General features: G+C 48.8%; 1 protein-coding gene across 4 annotated transcripts in view; it reads right to left on the minus strand.

Annotated features, from left to right (window-relative positions):
* The window catches only part of AP4E1 (adaptor related protein complex 4 subunit epsilon 1), a 112,147-nt gene extending 94,128 nt beyond the window's left edge, over nucleotides 1–18,019 (minus strand). For 2 of the 4 annotated variants that reach the window (XM_068275442.1, XM_068275441.1), the window contains exon 1: nucleotides 8,131–8,292. In XM_068275442.1, the coding sequence (XP_068131543.1) occupies nucleotides 8,131–8,256 (126 nt within the window). In that variant the 5' untranslated portion in view covers nucleotides 8,257–8,292. Of the gene's footprint in view, nucleotides 1–8,130; nucleotides 8,293–17,642; nucleotides 17,661–17,998 lie in introns of those variants that run through there. The other 2 variants (XM_068275445.1, XM_068275443.1) reach the window with 2 other exon arrangements.
* Nucleotides 18,020–18,848: the final 829 nt, after the last annotated feature.

Genomic DNA, 18,848 nt, shown 5'->3' on the forward strand with positions numbered 1-18,848 from the left:
GCCGCTAAACAGAGGACCGGGGGAGGATGGCAAGGGTCTCAGACACTTATGGGACTGGTGGAAGCCCCGGGTAAGTAAAAAAAATCTTAGTAAGACACCATCTCTGGTACACTTAAAAAAAAAAGTTAAAAAAGCCCCACTTACCTGGGGCATCTGCCAGTCCTCTGCAGTCGGCCTGTGCCCACACCATCACAGAACGATAATCCGGTCCCCAGAAGTTTCATTAATGCTGCCTGGCATCTCGATGGCACTGCGTCTTCGTTCACGCTCCCATTGCTGGGAGCATCCTATGCAGTACAAGGTTTTCTCATACTACGTCTGTGCAGGACGCTCCCAGAGACGGGAGTGCAAACGAGGAGGCGCGCAGCCCAGTGGCCATCGACTTGAAAGTCTGCGTTAACAAAAAACGTAGCCACGGCGAGGGACAGGAGGATCGTTCCGTGATGGCGCAGGCGCAGGGCAGCTGCAGGGGGCTGGCAGAAGCCACAGGTAAGTGAAACTTTTTTTTAAAGTAATTTCAGGTTTCCTTTAGCTGGGCAATCATTTGCAAGTGTCTCTGTCCAAATAAAAGATTTGTTTTTCCTTTTGCTTGCAGAACTGTGCATTGTAACATAATGCAAAGCCAGCTGTACTACTACTACTACTACTACTACTACTACTACATAGTACAGCACTGATGACATACATTTACATTTAATTGGGAAATGCAAACCAGTGTACACAAATGCATACTACAATGTGATGGTGCATTACACAGCAGCACAACACAGCTTAGCGATTACCAGCACCACCCACTTCCCAGGACCGCCACACTGATGCCTCTACCTCCCTGTGCTGTCACACTGGTTGCTCCCTGTCACAGTACTGCCATACTGACAGCTCCTTCTTCCAACTCTGCCAAACTGACTACTACTCTTCCCAGCAAAGCAGCATGGATTGTTCCCCTTTTCCAGCACTTTAAAATTGACAATCCTAACTTCCTAAACTGCCACACTTACAGCTATCCTCTAAGCTTTGCCATGTCCTCCCAGTGCCACCACACTGGCTGCTCCTCCACTTACCAACAGAGCCGGGACTCGGTCCTCCAGCACCCAAGGCTGAGACACCAAAGTGCGCCCCTCCATCCCTCCCACTCCAGCCATCACACTGATTGCTATTAGACCAAGAGGCACCCCAGGGCCCCCAAAACCTTAATCTCTAGTTTTCTGGCTTGCAGTCACCACCATGTATCCCCTTTTCTTATTTCTCTGCTTCAAACAGAATAGGGGAATTATAGCTGAGTGGGATATGCGCCCCCTCCTACACTGTGCCCAGAGGCTGGAGCCTCTCCTGCCTCTGTTTTGGCCCAGCCCTGCTTACCAATACTGCTACACTGGCTGCTCTTCCTCCTTGTGCCACCACACTGGCTGCTCCTCCTACCAATGCTGCTACACTGGTTGCTCCTCCTCTTAGAGCCACTTCATTGACAGCTTCTCCTTCCATTGCAACTACACTGACACCTTCTCCTTCTAGTCCCACCACACTGACAGCTCCTCCTTCCAGCGCCGCTACACTGACAGCTCCTCCTTCCAGTGGCTCCATACTGACAGCTCCTCCTCCCAGTGCCAACAATGGCAGCTCACTCTCCCAGCACTGCCACACTGTCAGTGCACACAACCAGCACTGCCACACTGACCTCTCCCATTTCCATGACAGTTCAAGTTCAGACGCCTAACACTGTCACACTGACAGCTCACTCTCCCAACACTGTCACACTGACAGCTCACACTCCCAACACTGTCACACTGACAGCTCACTCTCCCAACACTGTCACACTGACAGCTCACTCTCCCAACACTGTCACACTGACAGCTCACTCTCCCAACACTGTCACACTGACAGCTCACTCTCCCAACACTGTCACACTGACAGCTCACTCTCCCAACACTGTCACACTGACAGCTCACTCTCCCAACACTGTCACACTGACAGCTCACTCTCCCAACACTGTCACACTGACAGCTCACTCTCTCAACACTGTCACACTGACAGCTCACTCTCCCAACACTGTCACACTGACAGCTCACTCTCCCAACACTGCCCCACTGACAGCTCACTCTCCCAGCACAGCCCCACTGACAGCTCACTCTCCCAGCACAGCCCCACTGACAGCTCACTCTCCCAGCACTGCCCCACTGACAGCTCACTCTCCCAGCACTGACCCACTGACAGCTCACTCTCCCAGCACTGACCCACTGACAGCTCACTCTCCCAACACTGTCACACTGACTGCTCACTCTCCCAACACTGTCACACTGACAGCTCACACTCCCAACACTGTCACACTGACAAATTCACTCTCCCAGCACTGTCACATTGACAGCTCACTCTTCCAACACTGTCACGCTGACAGTTCACTCTCACAGCACAGCCCCACTGACAGCTCACTCTCCCAGCACTGCCCCACTGACAGCTCACTCTCCCAGCACTGCCCCACTGACAGCTCACTCTCCCAGCACTGCCCCACTGACAGCTCACTCTCCCAGCACTGCCTCACTGACAGCTCACTCTCCCAGCACTGCCCCACTGACAGCTCACTCTCCCAGCACTGCCCCACTGACAGCTCACTCTCCCAGCACTGCCCCACTGACAGCTCACTCTCCCAGCACTGACAGCTCACTCTCCCAGCACTGACACACTGACAGCTCACTCTCCCAACACTGTCACACTGACTGCTCACTCTCCCAACACTGTCACACTGACAGCTCACTCTCCCAACACTGTCACACTGACAGTTCACTCTCCCAACACTGTCACACTGACAGCTCTCTCTCACAGCACTGTCACACTGGCAGATCACTCTCCCAGCACTGCCACATCACCCTCTCCCTTTTCCATGAGTCCATGACAGTTAACTCTCCCAACACTACCACATTGACAAATTCACACTCCCAGCACTGCCACACTGACAGCTTACTCTCCCAGCACTGCCACACTGACAGCTTACTCTCCCAGCACTGCCACACTGACAGCTCACACTCCCAACACTGTCACACTGACAGCTCACTCTCCCAACACTGTCACACTGACAGCTCACTCTCCCAACACTGTCACACTGACAGCTCACTCTCCCAACACTGTCACACTGACAGCTCACTCTCCCAACACTGTCACACTGACAGCTCACTCTCCCAACACTGTCACACTGACAGCTCACTCTCCCAACACTGTCACACTGACAGCTCACTCTCCCAACACTGTCACACTGACAGCTCACTCTCTCAACACTGTCACACTGACAGCTCACTCTCCCAACACTGTCACACTGACAGCTCACTCTCCCAACACTGCCCCACTGACAGCTCACTCTCCCAGCACAGCCCCACTGACAGCTCACTCTCCCAGCACAGCCCCACTGACAGCTCACTCTCCCAGCACTGCCCCACTGACAGCTCACTCTCCCAGCACTGACCCACTGACAGCTCACTCTCCCAGCACTGACACACTGACAGCTCACTCTCCCAGCACTGACACACTGACAGCTCACTCTCCCAACACTGTCACACTGACAGCTCACACTCCCAACACTGTCACACTGACAAATTCACTCTCCCAGCACTGTCACATTGACAGCTCACTCTTCCAACACTGTCACGCTGACAGTTCACTCTCCCAGCACAGCCCCACTGACAGCTCACTCTCCCAGCACTGCCCCACTGACAGCTCACTCTCCCAGCACTGCCCCACTGACAGCTCACTCTCCCAGCACTGCCCCACTGACAGCTCACTCTCCCAGCACTGCCCCACTGACAGCTCACTCTCCCAGCACTGCCCCACTGACAGCTCACTCTCCCAGCACTGCCCCACTGACAGCTCACTCTCCCAGCACTGCCCCACTGACAGCTCACTCTCTTAGCACTGACAGCTCACTCTCCCAGCACTGACACACTGACAGCTCACTCTCCCAACACTGTCACACTGACTGCTCACTCTCCCAACACTGTCACACTGACAGCTCACACTCCCAACACTGTCACACTGACAGCTCACTCTCCCAACACTGTCACACTGACAGCTCTCTCTCACAGCACTGTCACACTGGCAGATCACTCTCCCAGCACTGCCACATCACCCTCTCCCTTTTCCATGAGTCCATGACAGTTAACTCTCCCAATACTACCACATTGACAAATTCACACTCCCAGCACTGCCACACTGACAGCTTACTCTCCCAGCACTGCCACACTGACAGCTTACTCTCCCAGCACTGCCACACTGACAGCTTACTCTCCCAGCACGGCCACACTGACAGCTTACTCTCCCAGCACTGCCACACTGATCTCACCCTTTTCCATGACAGTTTACTCTCCCAGCACTGCCACACTGACAGCTTACTCTCCCAGCACTGCCACACTGATCTCACCCTTTTCCATGACAGCTCACTCTCCCAGCACTGCCCCGCTGACAGCTCACTCTCCCAGCACTGCCCCGCTGACAGCTCACTCTCCCAGCACTGCCCCGCTGACAGCTCACTCTCCCAGCACTGCCCCGCTGACAGCTCACTCTCCCAGCACTGCCCCGCTGACAGCTCACTCTCCCAGCACTGCCCCGCTGACAGCTCACTCTCCCAGCACTGCCCCGCTGACAGCTCACTCTCCCAGCACTGCCCCGCTGACAGCTCACTCTCCCAGCACTGCCCCGCTGACAGCTCACTCTCCCAGCACTGCCCCGCTGACAGCTCACTCTCCCAGCCCTGCCCCGCTGACAGCTCACTCTCCCAGCACTGCCCCGCTGACAGCTCACTCTCCCAGCACTGTCACGCTGACAGCTCACTCTCCCAGCACTGTCACGCTGACAGCTCACTCTCCCAGCACGGTCACGCTGACAGCTTACTCTCCCAGCACTGTCACGCTGACAGCTCACTCTCCCAGCACTGCCACAATGACAGCTCACTCTCCCAGCACTGCCACAATGACAGCGCACTCTCCCAGCACTGCCACAATGACAGCGCACTCTCCCAGCACTGTCACACTGACAGCTTACTCTCCCAGCACTGCCACACTGACAGCTTACTCTCCCAGCACTGCCACACTGACAGCTTACTCTCCCAGCACTGCCACACTGACCTCTCCATTTTCCATGACAGTTCACTCTCCCAACACTGCCACACTGTCAGCTCACACTCCCAGCACTGCCACACTGACCTCTCCATTTTCCATGACAGTTCACTCTCCCAGCACTGCCACACTGTCAGCTCACACTCCCAGCACTGCCACACTGACCTCTCCATTTTCCATGACAGGTCATTCTCCCAGCACTGCCAAACTGACAGCTCACTCTCCTAGCACTGCCACACGCACCTCTCCCTTTCCCAGTACTCCATGACAGAACACTCTCCCAGCACTGCCACATGGACAGAACACTCTGACAGCACTGTCACACTGACAGCTTACTTTCCCAGCACTGTCACATAGACAGCTCACTCTCCCAGCACTGTCACATAGACAGCTCACTCTCCCAGCACTGCCAGCTCACTCTCCCAGCACTGCCAGCTCACTCTCCCAGCACTGCCACACTGACCTCTCCATTTTCCATGACAGGTCACTCTCCCAGCACTGCCAAAGTGACAGCTCACTCTCCTAGCACTTCCACACGCACCTCTCCCTTTCCCAGTACTCCATGACAGAACACTCTCCCAGCACTGCCACATGGACAGAACACTCTGACAGCACTGTCACACTGACAGCTTACTCTCCCAGCACTGCCCCACTGACAGATCACTCTCCCAGCACTGTTCCACTGACAGCTCACTCTCCCAGCACTGCCACACTGACAGTTTACTCTCCCAGCACTGCCACACTGACAGCTTACTCTCCCAGCACTGCCACACTGACCTCTCCATTTTCCATGACAGTTCACTCTCCCAACACTGCCACACTGTCAGCTCACACTCCCAGCACTGCCACACTGACCTCTCCATTTTCCATGACAGTTCACTCTCCCAGCACTGCCACACTGTCAGCTCACACTCCCAGCACTGCCACACTGACCTCTCCATTTTCCATGACAGGTCATTCTCCCAGCACTGCCAAACTGACAGCTCACTCTCCTAGCACTGCCACACGCACCTCTCCCTTTCCCAGTACTCCATGACAGAGCACTCTCCCAGCACTGCCACATGGACAGAACACTCTGACAGCACTGTCACACTGACAGCTTACTTTCCCAGCACTGTCACATAGACAGCTCACTCTCCCAGCACTGCCACACTGACCTCTCCATTTTCCATGACAGGTCACTCTCCCAGCACTGCCAAAGTGACAGCTCACTCTCCTAGCACTGCCACACGCACCTCTCCCTTTCCCAGTACTCCATGACAGAACACTCTCCCAGCACTGCCACATGGACAGAACACTCTGACAGCACTGTCACACAGACAGCTTACTCTCCCAGCACTGCCACACTGACCTCTCCATTTTCCATGACAGTTCACTCTCCCAGCACTGCCACACTGACAGCTTACTCTCCCAGCACTGCCACACTGACCTCTCCATTTTCCATGACAGGTCACTCTCCCAGCACTGTCCCACTGACAGCTCACTCTCCCAGCACTGTCCCACTGACAGCTCACTCTCCCAGCACTGTCCCACTGACAGCTCACTCTCCCAGCACTGTCCCACTGACAGCTCACTCTCCCAGCACTGTCCCACTGACAGCTCACTCTCCCAGCACTGTCCCACTGACAGCTCACTCTCCCAGCACTGTCCCACTGACAGCTCACTCTCCCAGCACTGTCCCACTGACAGCTCACTCTCCCAGCACTGCCCCACTGACAGCTCACTCTCCCAGCACTGCCCCACTGACAGCTCACTCTCCCAGCACTGTCACACTGACAGCTCACTCTCCCAGCACTGTCACACTGACAGCTCACTCTCCCAGCACTGTCACACTGACAGCTCACTCTCCCAGCACTGTCACACTGACAGCTCACTCTCCCAGCACTGTCACACTGACAGCTCACTCTCCCAGCACTGTCACACTGACAGCTCACTCTCCCAGCACTGCCCCACTGGCAGCTCACTCTCCCAGCACTGCCCCACTGGCAGCTCACTCTGCCAGCACTGCCCCACTGACAGCTCACTCTGCCAGCACTGCCCCACTGACAGCTCACTCTCCCAGCACTGCCCCACTGACAGCTCACTCTGCCAGCACTGCCCCACTGACAGCTCACTCTCCCAGCACTGCCCCACTGACAGCTCACTCTCCCAGCACTGCCCCACTGACAGCTCACTCTCCCAGCACTGCCCCACTGACAGCTCACTCTCCCAGCTCTGCCCCACTGACAGCTCACACTCCCAGCACTGCCCCACTGACAGCTCACTCTCCCAGCACTGCCCCACTGACAGCTCACTCTCCCAGCACTGCCCCACTGACAGCTCACTCTCCCAGCACTGCCCCACTGACAGCTCACTCTCCCAGCACTGCCCCACTGACAGCTCACTCTCCCAGCACTGCCCCACTGACAGCTCACTCTCCCAGCACTGTCCCACTGACAGCTCACTCTCCCAGCACTGTCCCACTGACCGCTCACTCTCCCAGCACTGTCACACTGACAACTTACTTTCCCAGCACTGTCACATAGACAGCTCACACTCCCAGCACTGCCCCACTGACAGCTCACTCTCCCAGCACTGTCCCACTGACAGCTCACTCTCCCAGCACTGCCCCACTGACAGCTCACTCTCCCAGCACTGCCCCACTGACAGCTCACTCTCCCAGCACTGCCCCACTGACAGCTCACTCTCCCAGCACTGCCCCACTGACAGCTCACTCTCCCAGCACTGTCACACTGACAGCTCACTCTCCCAGCACTGTCACACTGACAGCACACTCTCCCAGCACTGTCACACTGACAGCTCACTCTCCCAGCACTGTCACACTGACTCCCACTGACAACTCCAACTCCCAGTATGAGCACACTGACCTCTCCCTTTCCCAGGACTCCATACTGACAGCTTTACTTCCCAGCACTGCACCACTGACAGCTCCCACTCCCAGCATTGCCACACTGACAGCTCCCACTCCCTGTATAAACACACTGACAACTCCCTCCCAGTATGGCCACACTGCCAGCTCCCCCTCTATGAGTACCTGTCTGGAGCTGAGTGCCGTGATGTTCCGAATGAGGCTCCCCAGTTTGGAGCTGGTCCCCGGCGGAGGCTCCTGCAGAAGGAGGCCTGGCAGAGCACTCAGAGTCCTCTCCACAATTTCACTCATTTTCCAATTCCCAAATCTCAACAACAACCGGCATCATCAAGCACTTCCGCTTCCATTCAACAACATGTAACTTTATTGAAAAGACTACGAATGCAGGGAGACTGTTGTCCACTAGGTGGCGTGCTAAGATAACCAGAGAACAGACGTATACTGTATTGCACGAGGTAAAAGAGTGAGATTGGAATTTAGTCGTCCTGATATGATGAATTGAATCATCTGAAGCAAATCCATATGCACATGGCTGCCTTGTTCTCCTCTCTTTTGCTACTTTATAAAACAAGCAGAAGTCTTTAAAAAAAACCATTACTTAACATTACTTTAGAGGGTTACTCTACTTTAGTACAAACATCTATATAACATGTCATATTGCAAGAAGTTTTAAATCAGGATACCATTTAATTGGCTAACTTAAAGGCGTAAGCTTTGGGCTAATAAGCCTTCCTCAGAGTTTGTTATATAGTTAATAATTTTTATAGTGCTGGAGCACAGTACTTTCAGAGGTATCGGAATAGATAATAGATCCCTGTTTAATGTTTCATTATTGTTGCATGGGTTCTGTAGGGCGTCCATTGAAAAAAAGAAGCACAAAAATTTGGGCCACCAGTAATGTCGATAGTAAAATACCGGTATTTAATACCAATATTTTACTAATAAAGTGTAAAATATCGGTATTAAATAGCGATACGTTACTATGACTAAACCTAAGCCTACTCTCATACAGAACCCTCCCCCCAACGCCTAACCCTAATCAAACTACCTACTTGAACCCTAACTCCATCCCCCCCCCCCCCTGCACAAACTACCTACCTGATTCTAACACACTCCTTCCCCCCCCCCCCCCCCAGCACAAACTACGTACCTGATTCTAACACACCCCTCCCCCCCCGCCAGCACAAACTACCTGCCTGATTCTAACACCCCCTCCCCCCGCACAAACTACCTGCCTGACCCTGTGGAAGTCACTCACTTATCAATACACCAAGATTTCCAAAAATATGTCAGGAGATGAAAAGGAAAGCAATATGGCTTTATTCAAAAGCTTCACATGTATACATGGAGAAACCAGGTAAGCCAAGTAAAATAAAAGATTCTGGCAGTTAAGGTTTCTGAAGGCACTTCCGCTGTGTACTGATTCTTATACTACAAATTACGTAGTCATGATGAGCTTTACTAGTCCAATAATGAATGCATGACACCAAGAGTTTTTTCTTCATTGCACAGCAGGGTGGAGTTTTCTCATGGCTTAGCACCTGGTGTTGTTTTGTGCACGTAGTCCAAGTTCTTCAAGGATGCTTCTAAGATTTCAGCTCGTGAGAATGGAGACATCCTACGCAGTGCCAGGCACCGCACATCTGTGGAATTTCCTGAAAAGATAAAGCCACACACAGTACTCGCTCTTGACTACTCATTTTCAGCAATAGAAGAATCTGAGGCCAATGTTAAAGGGTAACTCTGTTCATCTGTATCAACTGTGTTACATTGGCCTTATTAAATACTAGTATCACCTTATATCTATTAGGTGCAAATCTATGAAACTTGGATTAACATACAGCTATGACATTAACAACCCGCACAAACTACCTGCCTGACCCTAACACATACACACTATTAACTATAATAACCTTTAAAGAAAACATTTCTTTGTTACAGCTGATACAAATCCTGCAATAAATCTGCACTGTTTCTACTTCCTGCTTTCATGAGAGCAGACTTAGGGCCTGATTCACAAAGCGGTGATAACTTTAGGCGTGATAACCTTTGCACTGCTGAGTTAGCACCGCTTTGTGCTCTTTATCGCGCGCAAAGTCCCGCGCGCAGCGCCCATAGGGTTTAATGGGCGCATCGCGCGCACTGCACTGTGCGCCGCGCGATTTCGCGCAAGTTTCATTTTATCACGCCTAATCTGAGTTTAGGCGTGATAAAGGGCTTTTCCTTCTGTCCTGTGCAAGAGTTCAGGCCCACTTTAAAGAACAAGCGACACCCATGCTAACCTAGAAATAAAAAGCACATATTTAAAGTAGATAAATACTACTTCTACTTACATAACAGATGTATTGTGCGATCCACGTAATGATTCCTGTGAATTTTATAAAGAAAAAGTAGAAAATCCTATTCGAGGCAGTGGCCATTTTGCCAAGCTAATGCTGACAACATATCCTCCCTGACTCTAGTTTCCCCCTCCCTTCTCTTGCTCATTGTGTATTCATTAGCTGCCCTCTTCCCAGAGTCTTCAGACATTCACACTGAGGTGTATACTAGGAACTGCACAGTCACCTCAGCCTTGCTTGTAAACACAACAAGTGAACAAAGGTGTTTGAGATAAGCAGCTAGGTAGGGAAATAAATGGAAGAGGAGGAATATAGTATAGATAAAAAGAACCCCCAGCATGCAAATGAATGGCAATTGCTATTAAAGGGCCAGTGCTCCTAATGTATGTGATAACCCAACACCATAACAGCAGAAAAAGTTTTGAAAGTTTTACATGCAGGATTAGCATCTTTATCACTTAATACACTCAGACCAGTTGCTGTTGAAATGTGATTTTTATGGTGACAATACCGCTTTAAAGAAAATGTGTAATTTCAGTTGAAATCATACCAGTTTAAATAATAGACTTAGGAAAAATCGTATAGGTTATATGGAGAAGGTAATAAGCCCCAAACTAACACAAAATGATTCAACAAAGGTTGTAAAAAAACACTTTTACTTACCAAAATCTTAAAATCGATTTTCTCATAAACCGTTAGGTCTTTTTGGAAAAAAATAAATAAATTGCATGTTGTCACTGGACACTCTGGCATAGTTGGCAAATACTGTATCTTGATGATAGCATGTTTGGGTGCATTGCAATGAGCCACATTTACAGAGGTGTGGCGAGTGTGGGTTGGTGTGAATCTCTGACATCATACACAGTCACTGACCAGGGACACACCGCACACGTCATGAAAAATTATAACATTTAAAATACATACAGTATGTACACATCAGGGGCGTAGCAATAGGGGGTGCAGCGGTAGCGACCGCATCAGGGCCCTTGGGTCAGAGGGGCCCCGAAGGGCCCTCCCTCAACTACAGTATTAGCTTTCTATTGGTTCTGTGCTCATAATAATCACTTCTATAGATACTTTGAATAGTGGTAATCATTAACAAACTGTCCCCCATCCCCTTCTTGCACCTCTGACACTGTAGTTGCCATTGGCAGGTTTTGGTGCGCCGTATCAATTGTTATGTATAGAGTGCCTGGGGGGCCCCATTGTAAAACTTGCATCGGGGCCCACAGCTCCTTAGCTACGCCACTGGTACACATACTTATAAGAGGTACATTTCTACCAGAGTTAAGGTGGCCACTAATGATCCAATCTTTTTCATCCAATTTTACCAAATCTATGTAGTATTATGCTGGGGATACACGGTGCGTTTCTGTACCGTATATCGACCAGCTGATCCGACCAGCTGATAATATTCAGCTGGCCCGATCAAGCCGCTCGACCCCCGCCTGCTCGATCCCTGCCGGTGGACAATGGCAGGGAATCGAGCGCTGATAAGGAAGCGCCGGCGGGGACAATCGGTAGCCGATCCGCGCGGACGAGCGGGGAAGCGGCTGGGGTCGATACGGCGGCTAATCGGCCGCCGGATCGACCCGTGTATTCCCAGCATAAGGGCTGGAACCCACAGGAGCGCTTTTGGCAGCGTTTTGGCAGCACTGCGATACGCTAGCAGTTTGCCAAAACGCTGGGCTAATGTTAATGGATGGGGCAACTTCCACAGGAGCGTTTGCGTTTCTCAGAAACGCAAACGCAGGACATGCAGCATTTTGGGAGCGTTAGCGCTTCAATGTAAAGTATTGAACCGCTAGCGGAAACGCTCAGCAAAACCTAAACTGAGCGGTTTTGCTAGCGTTTTGCGGTTCAGCACACTGTAACAAAATGAAAAATAATTCACAGGACCAATCAGGATAAAAACGCAAAACGCAAAACGCTAGGCACCCGCTGGGGAAAAAAATACAATGTTGCAAAACACGACCAAAAACGCGCATGAATCCGCTTGCAAACCGCTCAGACAAAACGCTAGCGGTTGCGTTTTGCGTTTGCGGTTTTCAGTGGGTTCCAGGCCTAAGGGTACATTGAGTGAATATAATGAATGGATAATTGAGGCAGTTCCCTTATATTAAATAGAAATAGTAAGATTGGATGAAAAAGATTGGATCATTAGTGGCCACCATAACATGCGTTGCTGTCACTTAGGCTTAGTTCACATTGCAAAATGCAATTTTACAATGCAAATTTCAGAACGATTTTAAAAGTTATGTGTGTTTTTGCTCATTCCTTCAAGCTAAATCACTCTGAAAAACATTTAGCAAGATTTCAATTTTGTACACATCAAAACGCTGCTGTGAGAACATCCTCATAGGGTGACACTGCACTAGCATTTTGCCGAACACTGGCAGTCGGCAAGCACAGCACAATCACCCCCAGTGTGAGCTATCCCTTCTAGTAGGTAACAAAAATCTGACAGGATTTGTACTAGCCCATCTTCTTATGGGGCAGTCTCAGCATTTACCTTATCTATGTATATAAAATGTGTGTGTGTTTGCGCGTGAGTGTGCCGTGATCACTCAAAAAATGTTAATGAAACTTGGTATACAGATCCCTTACTACCTGGGAAGTTATGTTCTGGGGTCTCAGGCCTCCCCCCTTCCTCCCCCTTCACACCTGGGTAGAACCACAACAGCCAATCAGATTTCATCAATTCACAGCGATGGAAAAAATATAAAAGTCTGCAATTCTCATGGCAATAATGCCGTCCCCAAACTTGAGTCCCCAAACTTGGCACAGTTGGTCACTTGGTGACCTAGGTGAAAAATTCACCAAATGCAGTGCAACATTCAAGAACCGAGAGTCTAGTTACTGGAAAACCATATAAGAGGATGTTGCAGAAGTTGAGGTGAAAAAATGGTGGTCTCGTGGGACAGCAGGAAATGGCAGATCCCTTTCAGGAATAAAGTAAAAAGAAAAAAAAAGAAAAAAAAAAAAAAAATATATATATATATATATATATATATATATATATATATATATATATACACAGTGTATAATAATAATTATGGCACACTCTGATGTGATTTGCTGCCAGCCATCCATTTTTTTACTCATATGCAAATTTGGATGTAGCTTATTGATTTCAATAGGTGTAAACGGATAGAAATCGCAATAGTGTAAACTCGGCCTAAAATGTGCTTTTGCCACTGTTACCCATAGCAGAGGCCCTGGAGTTGTTACGTGTTGGCAGACTAGAGATTTGTCACACTGACATATTGAAAGTGTCTCTAATGTGCTGCAACTATTGTAGCCCCAATAGTATTTTTTAGGGATGATCAATGAGATGCAAATTGTTTCTGCTTGCATTGAAATTTCATGTAAATTATATGCAACTTGAAATCGGACCAATCAGAATAACTTCCTGTTATGCTGCATACACACTTGAGATAAAAGTCTCTGGAAAAGGCAAGATCACAGACCAATTATACCCCATTCCATGTAGTATGAGAGCCATACCTTCACAGTCTATTCTATGGAGCTGCACTCCCCATCAAATAAAATCTTTGCAAGATGCTGCACACAAAGATGCCCGTACACATTCAAAAGATCATTCTCTGCAAAAGATCTCTTCCTGCAATAGATCCATTCCTTCAAAATGCATTCATAGTCTGAGATCTGCAGATCATCATACACACCTTGTTTAGCAGGCAATCATCTGCAGATCAGATCCACCAGGATGGATTTTCAGATCTGCAGATAATTGCCAGATATGCAGATGAAGTCTGTTAAACAAGGTGTGTATGAGGATCTGCAGATCTCATAGACTATGAATGCATTTTGAAGGAATGGATCTATTGCAGGAAGAGATCTTTTGCAGATAATGATCTTTTGAGTGTGTACGGGCATCTTTGTGTGCAGCATCTTGCAAAGATTTTATCTGATGGGGAGTTCAGCTCCATAGAATAGACTGTGTAGAGTATGGCTCTCATACTACATGGAATGGGGTAAAATTGGTCTGTGATCTTGCCTTTTCCAGAGACTTTTATCTCAAGTGTGTATGCAGCATTAGGTTTTATTTGTCCAAGTTCAAGCTGCATAACATTTACATTAAATTAGAATGCAAGGAGAAATTATTAACATCCATTGATCATCCCTAGTATTCATCTGACGCTGAACTGCAATATTTGAAAATAACTGAAATATCACTCTTTACCACTAGATGGCAGACATACACTGCATACATTAGGCAACTCAGGATGTAAAGTAAAATAAATGAATTAATAAAAAAAAAAGAAAGTGTGGCATAGCACTCATATGTTCCTCTTTTGGAGGGACAATCCCTGTAAGGGGCCACCATCAGAAAATTCTTGTCCCCATACTGGGCAAACCTACTCCACCCCTTCCCCTCAACTCCTAGCTTCCTCCACACTACAAATCCCAATCCAATTTGCTCAAGGAGAAGCCATATGACAAAAGAAAGACAGTAATTCCCCACAAAATAAATATAATTAAACAGCATGTTCCCCAAACATAATTATTCAGCATGTTCCTCAAACGTAGCATTTCAAATCAATAGGTAGGGATTCCTCCAAACATAATTAGGTAGACCCTAAACCATATATAGTGGAGTGTGGGTGTCTCAGCACCTTGCAGAGAAAAAAAATATAGGAGACAAATAATTTGAGAGGCTCCCTTTGCCATATCGACTTGTTCATTTGGCACTTTTATTGGCCTGATGAAGCGGGCTTGGACCAGCGAAACGCGTTGCCTGTGCTAAATAAAAATCTTTTGTCATATACAAGGTTTTCGTTATTGAGGTAAGCCACCTCATATTATTTCCTCGATTTTAAGCTGTTTTTAGATGCTTTTATTTCAACCAGGGCGCCTCTTTATTTCTAATTGTGCAAACCATAGGCAGACTTCCCCCATGAATCCCCAAACATAATGCACTTTGGACTGCAGCCCAGCCTAATAATGATATATATGCTGAGCCCCTTACCCCTTAAGGTTTTCCCTAGTGCTGTAGTGGTTCCATAATAATATAATGGTAGGGCATTAAACTATGGTAGGGATTACACTATGAGCTACTTTGGGGACAGTCAGTGACATGACTATGTACTCGGTAAAGTGCTGCAGAAGATGTCATTGCCTACATAAATACATAATAATAATAATATGGTAGGACATTAGACTATTGCTATGCTAGGCTTAGATTGTAAGCTCCTCTGTGGACAGTAAGTGTAGTCACTTGATTGTGGGCAGGATCACACACTGTCTGCTATATTTCTCCTGCAAAGAACTTAAAGGGAATCTAAACTGAGAGGGATATGGATTTTTCCTTTTAAAATAATACCAGTTGCCTGACCCTCCTGCTGATCCTGTGTCTCCAATACTTTTAGCCTGAAAAGCAAGTTGCGCATCAAATCTTTCTTATTGCATACAGCATGAAGATATCCCTATAAAAGATAATAAAATGCGCACATAGTGCCTAATACTGCTATATACAGCAAATTGCGACACCTCGTGCTGCACTCCTGGGGGATATGCCACCACCTTAAATTCAATGGGTAACTCCGCCTCCGCTAAGGAGCGCGCTGACGTCACCAGGAACTAACAGGCAGGATGGTGGAGGCGCACTACCCCGTGTACCGTGGCCGGGGAAAGGAGAGGTCTGTCACGTACTGCAATTTTATTGTGGATTTTATTAAAGCCTGGATTTTATTGGATATACTGCCTGGACAGCTGGTTTTATAAGTGATGCGCAAGTTACAAGTTTGGAGTCGGTGAGTGGATTCACGAGGGGGGTTTACCCATTGAATTTAAGGTGGTGGCACATCCCCCAGGAGTGCAGCACGAGGTGTTGCAATTTGCTGTATATAGCAGTATTAGGCACTATGTGCGCATTTTATTATCTTTTATAGGGATATCTTCATGCTGTATGCAATAAGAAAGATTTGATGCGCAACTTATTTTTCTGGATTTAAATGGTACTTGAGTGAGGTACTCGTGTGGAGTTGCGATCCCCTATATCCTGTGGAGTTGCTTATTCTGTGGAGCGCAGTTTAATCCCTGTGTATTGGTAATACTTTTAGCCACAGCCGCTCAAGAAGTAGGCAGATCAGGTGCTCTGACTGAAGTCAGACTGGATTAGCTGCATGCTTGTTTCAGGTGTGTGATTCAGCCACTACTGTAGTCAAAGAAATCAGCAGGACTGCCAAGCAACTGGTGTTGATTAAGAGGAAACGCCCATATCCCTCTCAGTTTAGGTTCCCTTTAACCTGCTGGGTGGTCTGGACGAGCTCAGCTCGTCCAGTACCGCCGAAGCCTGCCGCTCAGGCCCTGCTGGGCCGATTTGGCTCAAGTAAAAAGCAGCACACGCAGCCGGCACTTTGCCAGCCGCGTGTGCTGCCTGATCGCCGCCGCTCTGCGGCGATCCGCCGCGAGCAGCGGCGAAAGAGGGTCCCCCCAGCCGCCTGAGCCCAGCGTAGCCGGAACAAAAAGTTCCGGCCAGCGCTAAGGGCTCTATCGGAGGCGGCTGACGTCAGGACGTCGGCTGACGTCCATGACGTCACTCCGCTCGTCGCTATGGCGACGAGGGAAGCAAAACAAGGAAGGCCGCTCGTTGCGGCCTTCCTTGTTTATTCTGGGCGCCGGAGGCGATCGGAAGAACGCCTCCGGAGCGCCCTCTAGTGCGCTTTCATGCAGCCAACTTTTAGTTGGCTGCATGAAATAGTTTTTTTTTAATAAAAAAAAAACCCTTCCGGAGCCTCCCTGGCGATCTTAATAGAACGCCAGGCAGGTCAAACAGATGAAGAACACAAGCAAAGAGATGTGGCCAAATTAAACACAATGCAAACAGGGCCAGATTTCTGAAAGCAGCTGGCCAAGGGGCAGCTGGACATGGAAGAGGGATTGCTGCATATGTAAGAAGTCTGCAAATGGAATACAAAAGTTGCAAATAAGGAGCAACACATGAAAATATGGAGCTACTGTCCAAGGGACCTGTATATAACTGAAGAAGGCTGCTGTATATGAATGTTAGACATGGAAGAGGGGGCTGCACAATAGAAGGGGGGTGCTGCACATGGTAGGGAAGGTGCTAGAAAGTTGGCCTAGGGGCGGAAAAAGTATAAATCCAACCCTGAATGCAAACCAATATTAACCATTTGCACTCAAAAAACATACATCCAGCAACATGATACTGATAGGGCCAAATACTAGACATAACATAGACAGTATGTGAATCTAGATTTCATGCTGCAGGCATTGTATTGCTGTGCCACACTCTTTTAGCCATACATTACTTGTAAGCAAGCTTGCCACAGTGTCACACATTAGGATGCATACTTTTAAAAATTGGCCCGATGCAGGAAAGGCCAGTAATTTTACAGGTCCTAACACCTGGGGAGCATCGCTTATTAACACCACATGCGTTACCAGGGTAATGCATAATTATTATTATTATTATTAATATAGCACCAACATCTTCCACAGCGATGTACAGAGTCCTTTTTTCACTTAACTGTCCCTCATAGTCATACATCTATGTATGTATCATGTATTGCCTATATCATATTCTAGGACCAATATTGGGGAAAGCCAATTAACTTATCGGTATGGTTTGGGGATGTGGGAGGAAACCAGAGTGCCCAGAGGAAACCCACACATACATGGGGAGAATATACAAACTCCTTGCATGTTACCCTGGCTGGGATTGGAATCGGGAATCCAGTGCTGTAAGGTAAGAGTGCTAACTACTACGCCACTGTGCTGCATGAATTGCTATGGTAAGTTGGTAACGTGCAATGTTGTAAACCAGTGAGAGTTACAGGAGAATATCCCCCTTGAAAGCAATGGCCAGGTTTACATGAAGAGGACAGAACTATAGTCATCCCCCTGAGGATCAGTTGTAAGCTGCTATGTGGTCCCATAGATTTGCATAAATTGGAGGTGAAGTTATTCTTGCAGAGAATAATGCCCCTCATTGCTGGAATTTTCTGGCATTAAAAATGCTGACAAGTTATATTCTCAAATAGGCTGCTTAGGTCCCTTAGAAAGTGTTGTCTAACACCACTAGTGTAGGTACTGCGGCTGCAACTGGGCCTGTCCTCCTGCGGGAGCCCACTTGTCCTCCCCTCTCTCCCCAATGTCACCCTCCAGGAGGTGATTTGTGGCTCCTCTTGCTTCGGACATGGTCACAGAGTAACACTTCCTGCCGTAACCCCACCCCAGCTACCAGGGGCGTAACTAGAAATCACTGAGCCTCCCTGCAAAACTTTAGATGGGGCCCCCACCCACTGCACACTGAATGGGGACTGGCTACAAATCTTTGTCTACAAAACTTTGTATGATTCGTTATTAGTGGCTGAGCAGATGCAGTCATTAGAACAAATGATGTGCAGAGAGCAGAAAGTTTTTTCTCTCCTTGCCCTTAGTTGTCAGTCTCTCAGGACGGGGCCCCCTGTGGCTTCTGGGCCCCCCTGCGGCTGCATCTTTTTTCTACCGTAATTTTGGTTCTGTACATTACCACAATGAATTTTAAATGAAGCAATT

Source organism: Hyperolius riggenbachi, chromosome 3 (genome assembly GCF_040937935.1).
Source record: "Hyperolius riggenbachi isolate aHypRig1 chromosome 3, aHypRig1.pri, whole genome shotgun sequence".
NCBI classification, from domain to species: Eukaryota; Metazoa; Chordata; class Amphibia; order Anura; family Hyperoliidae; genus Hyperolius; species Hyperolius riggenbachi.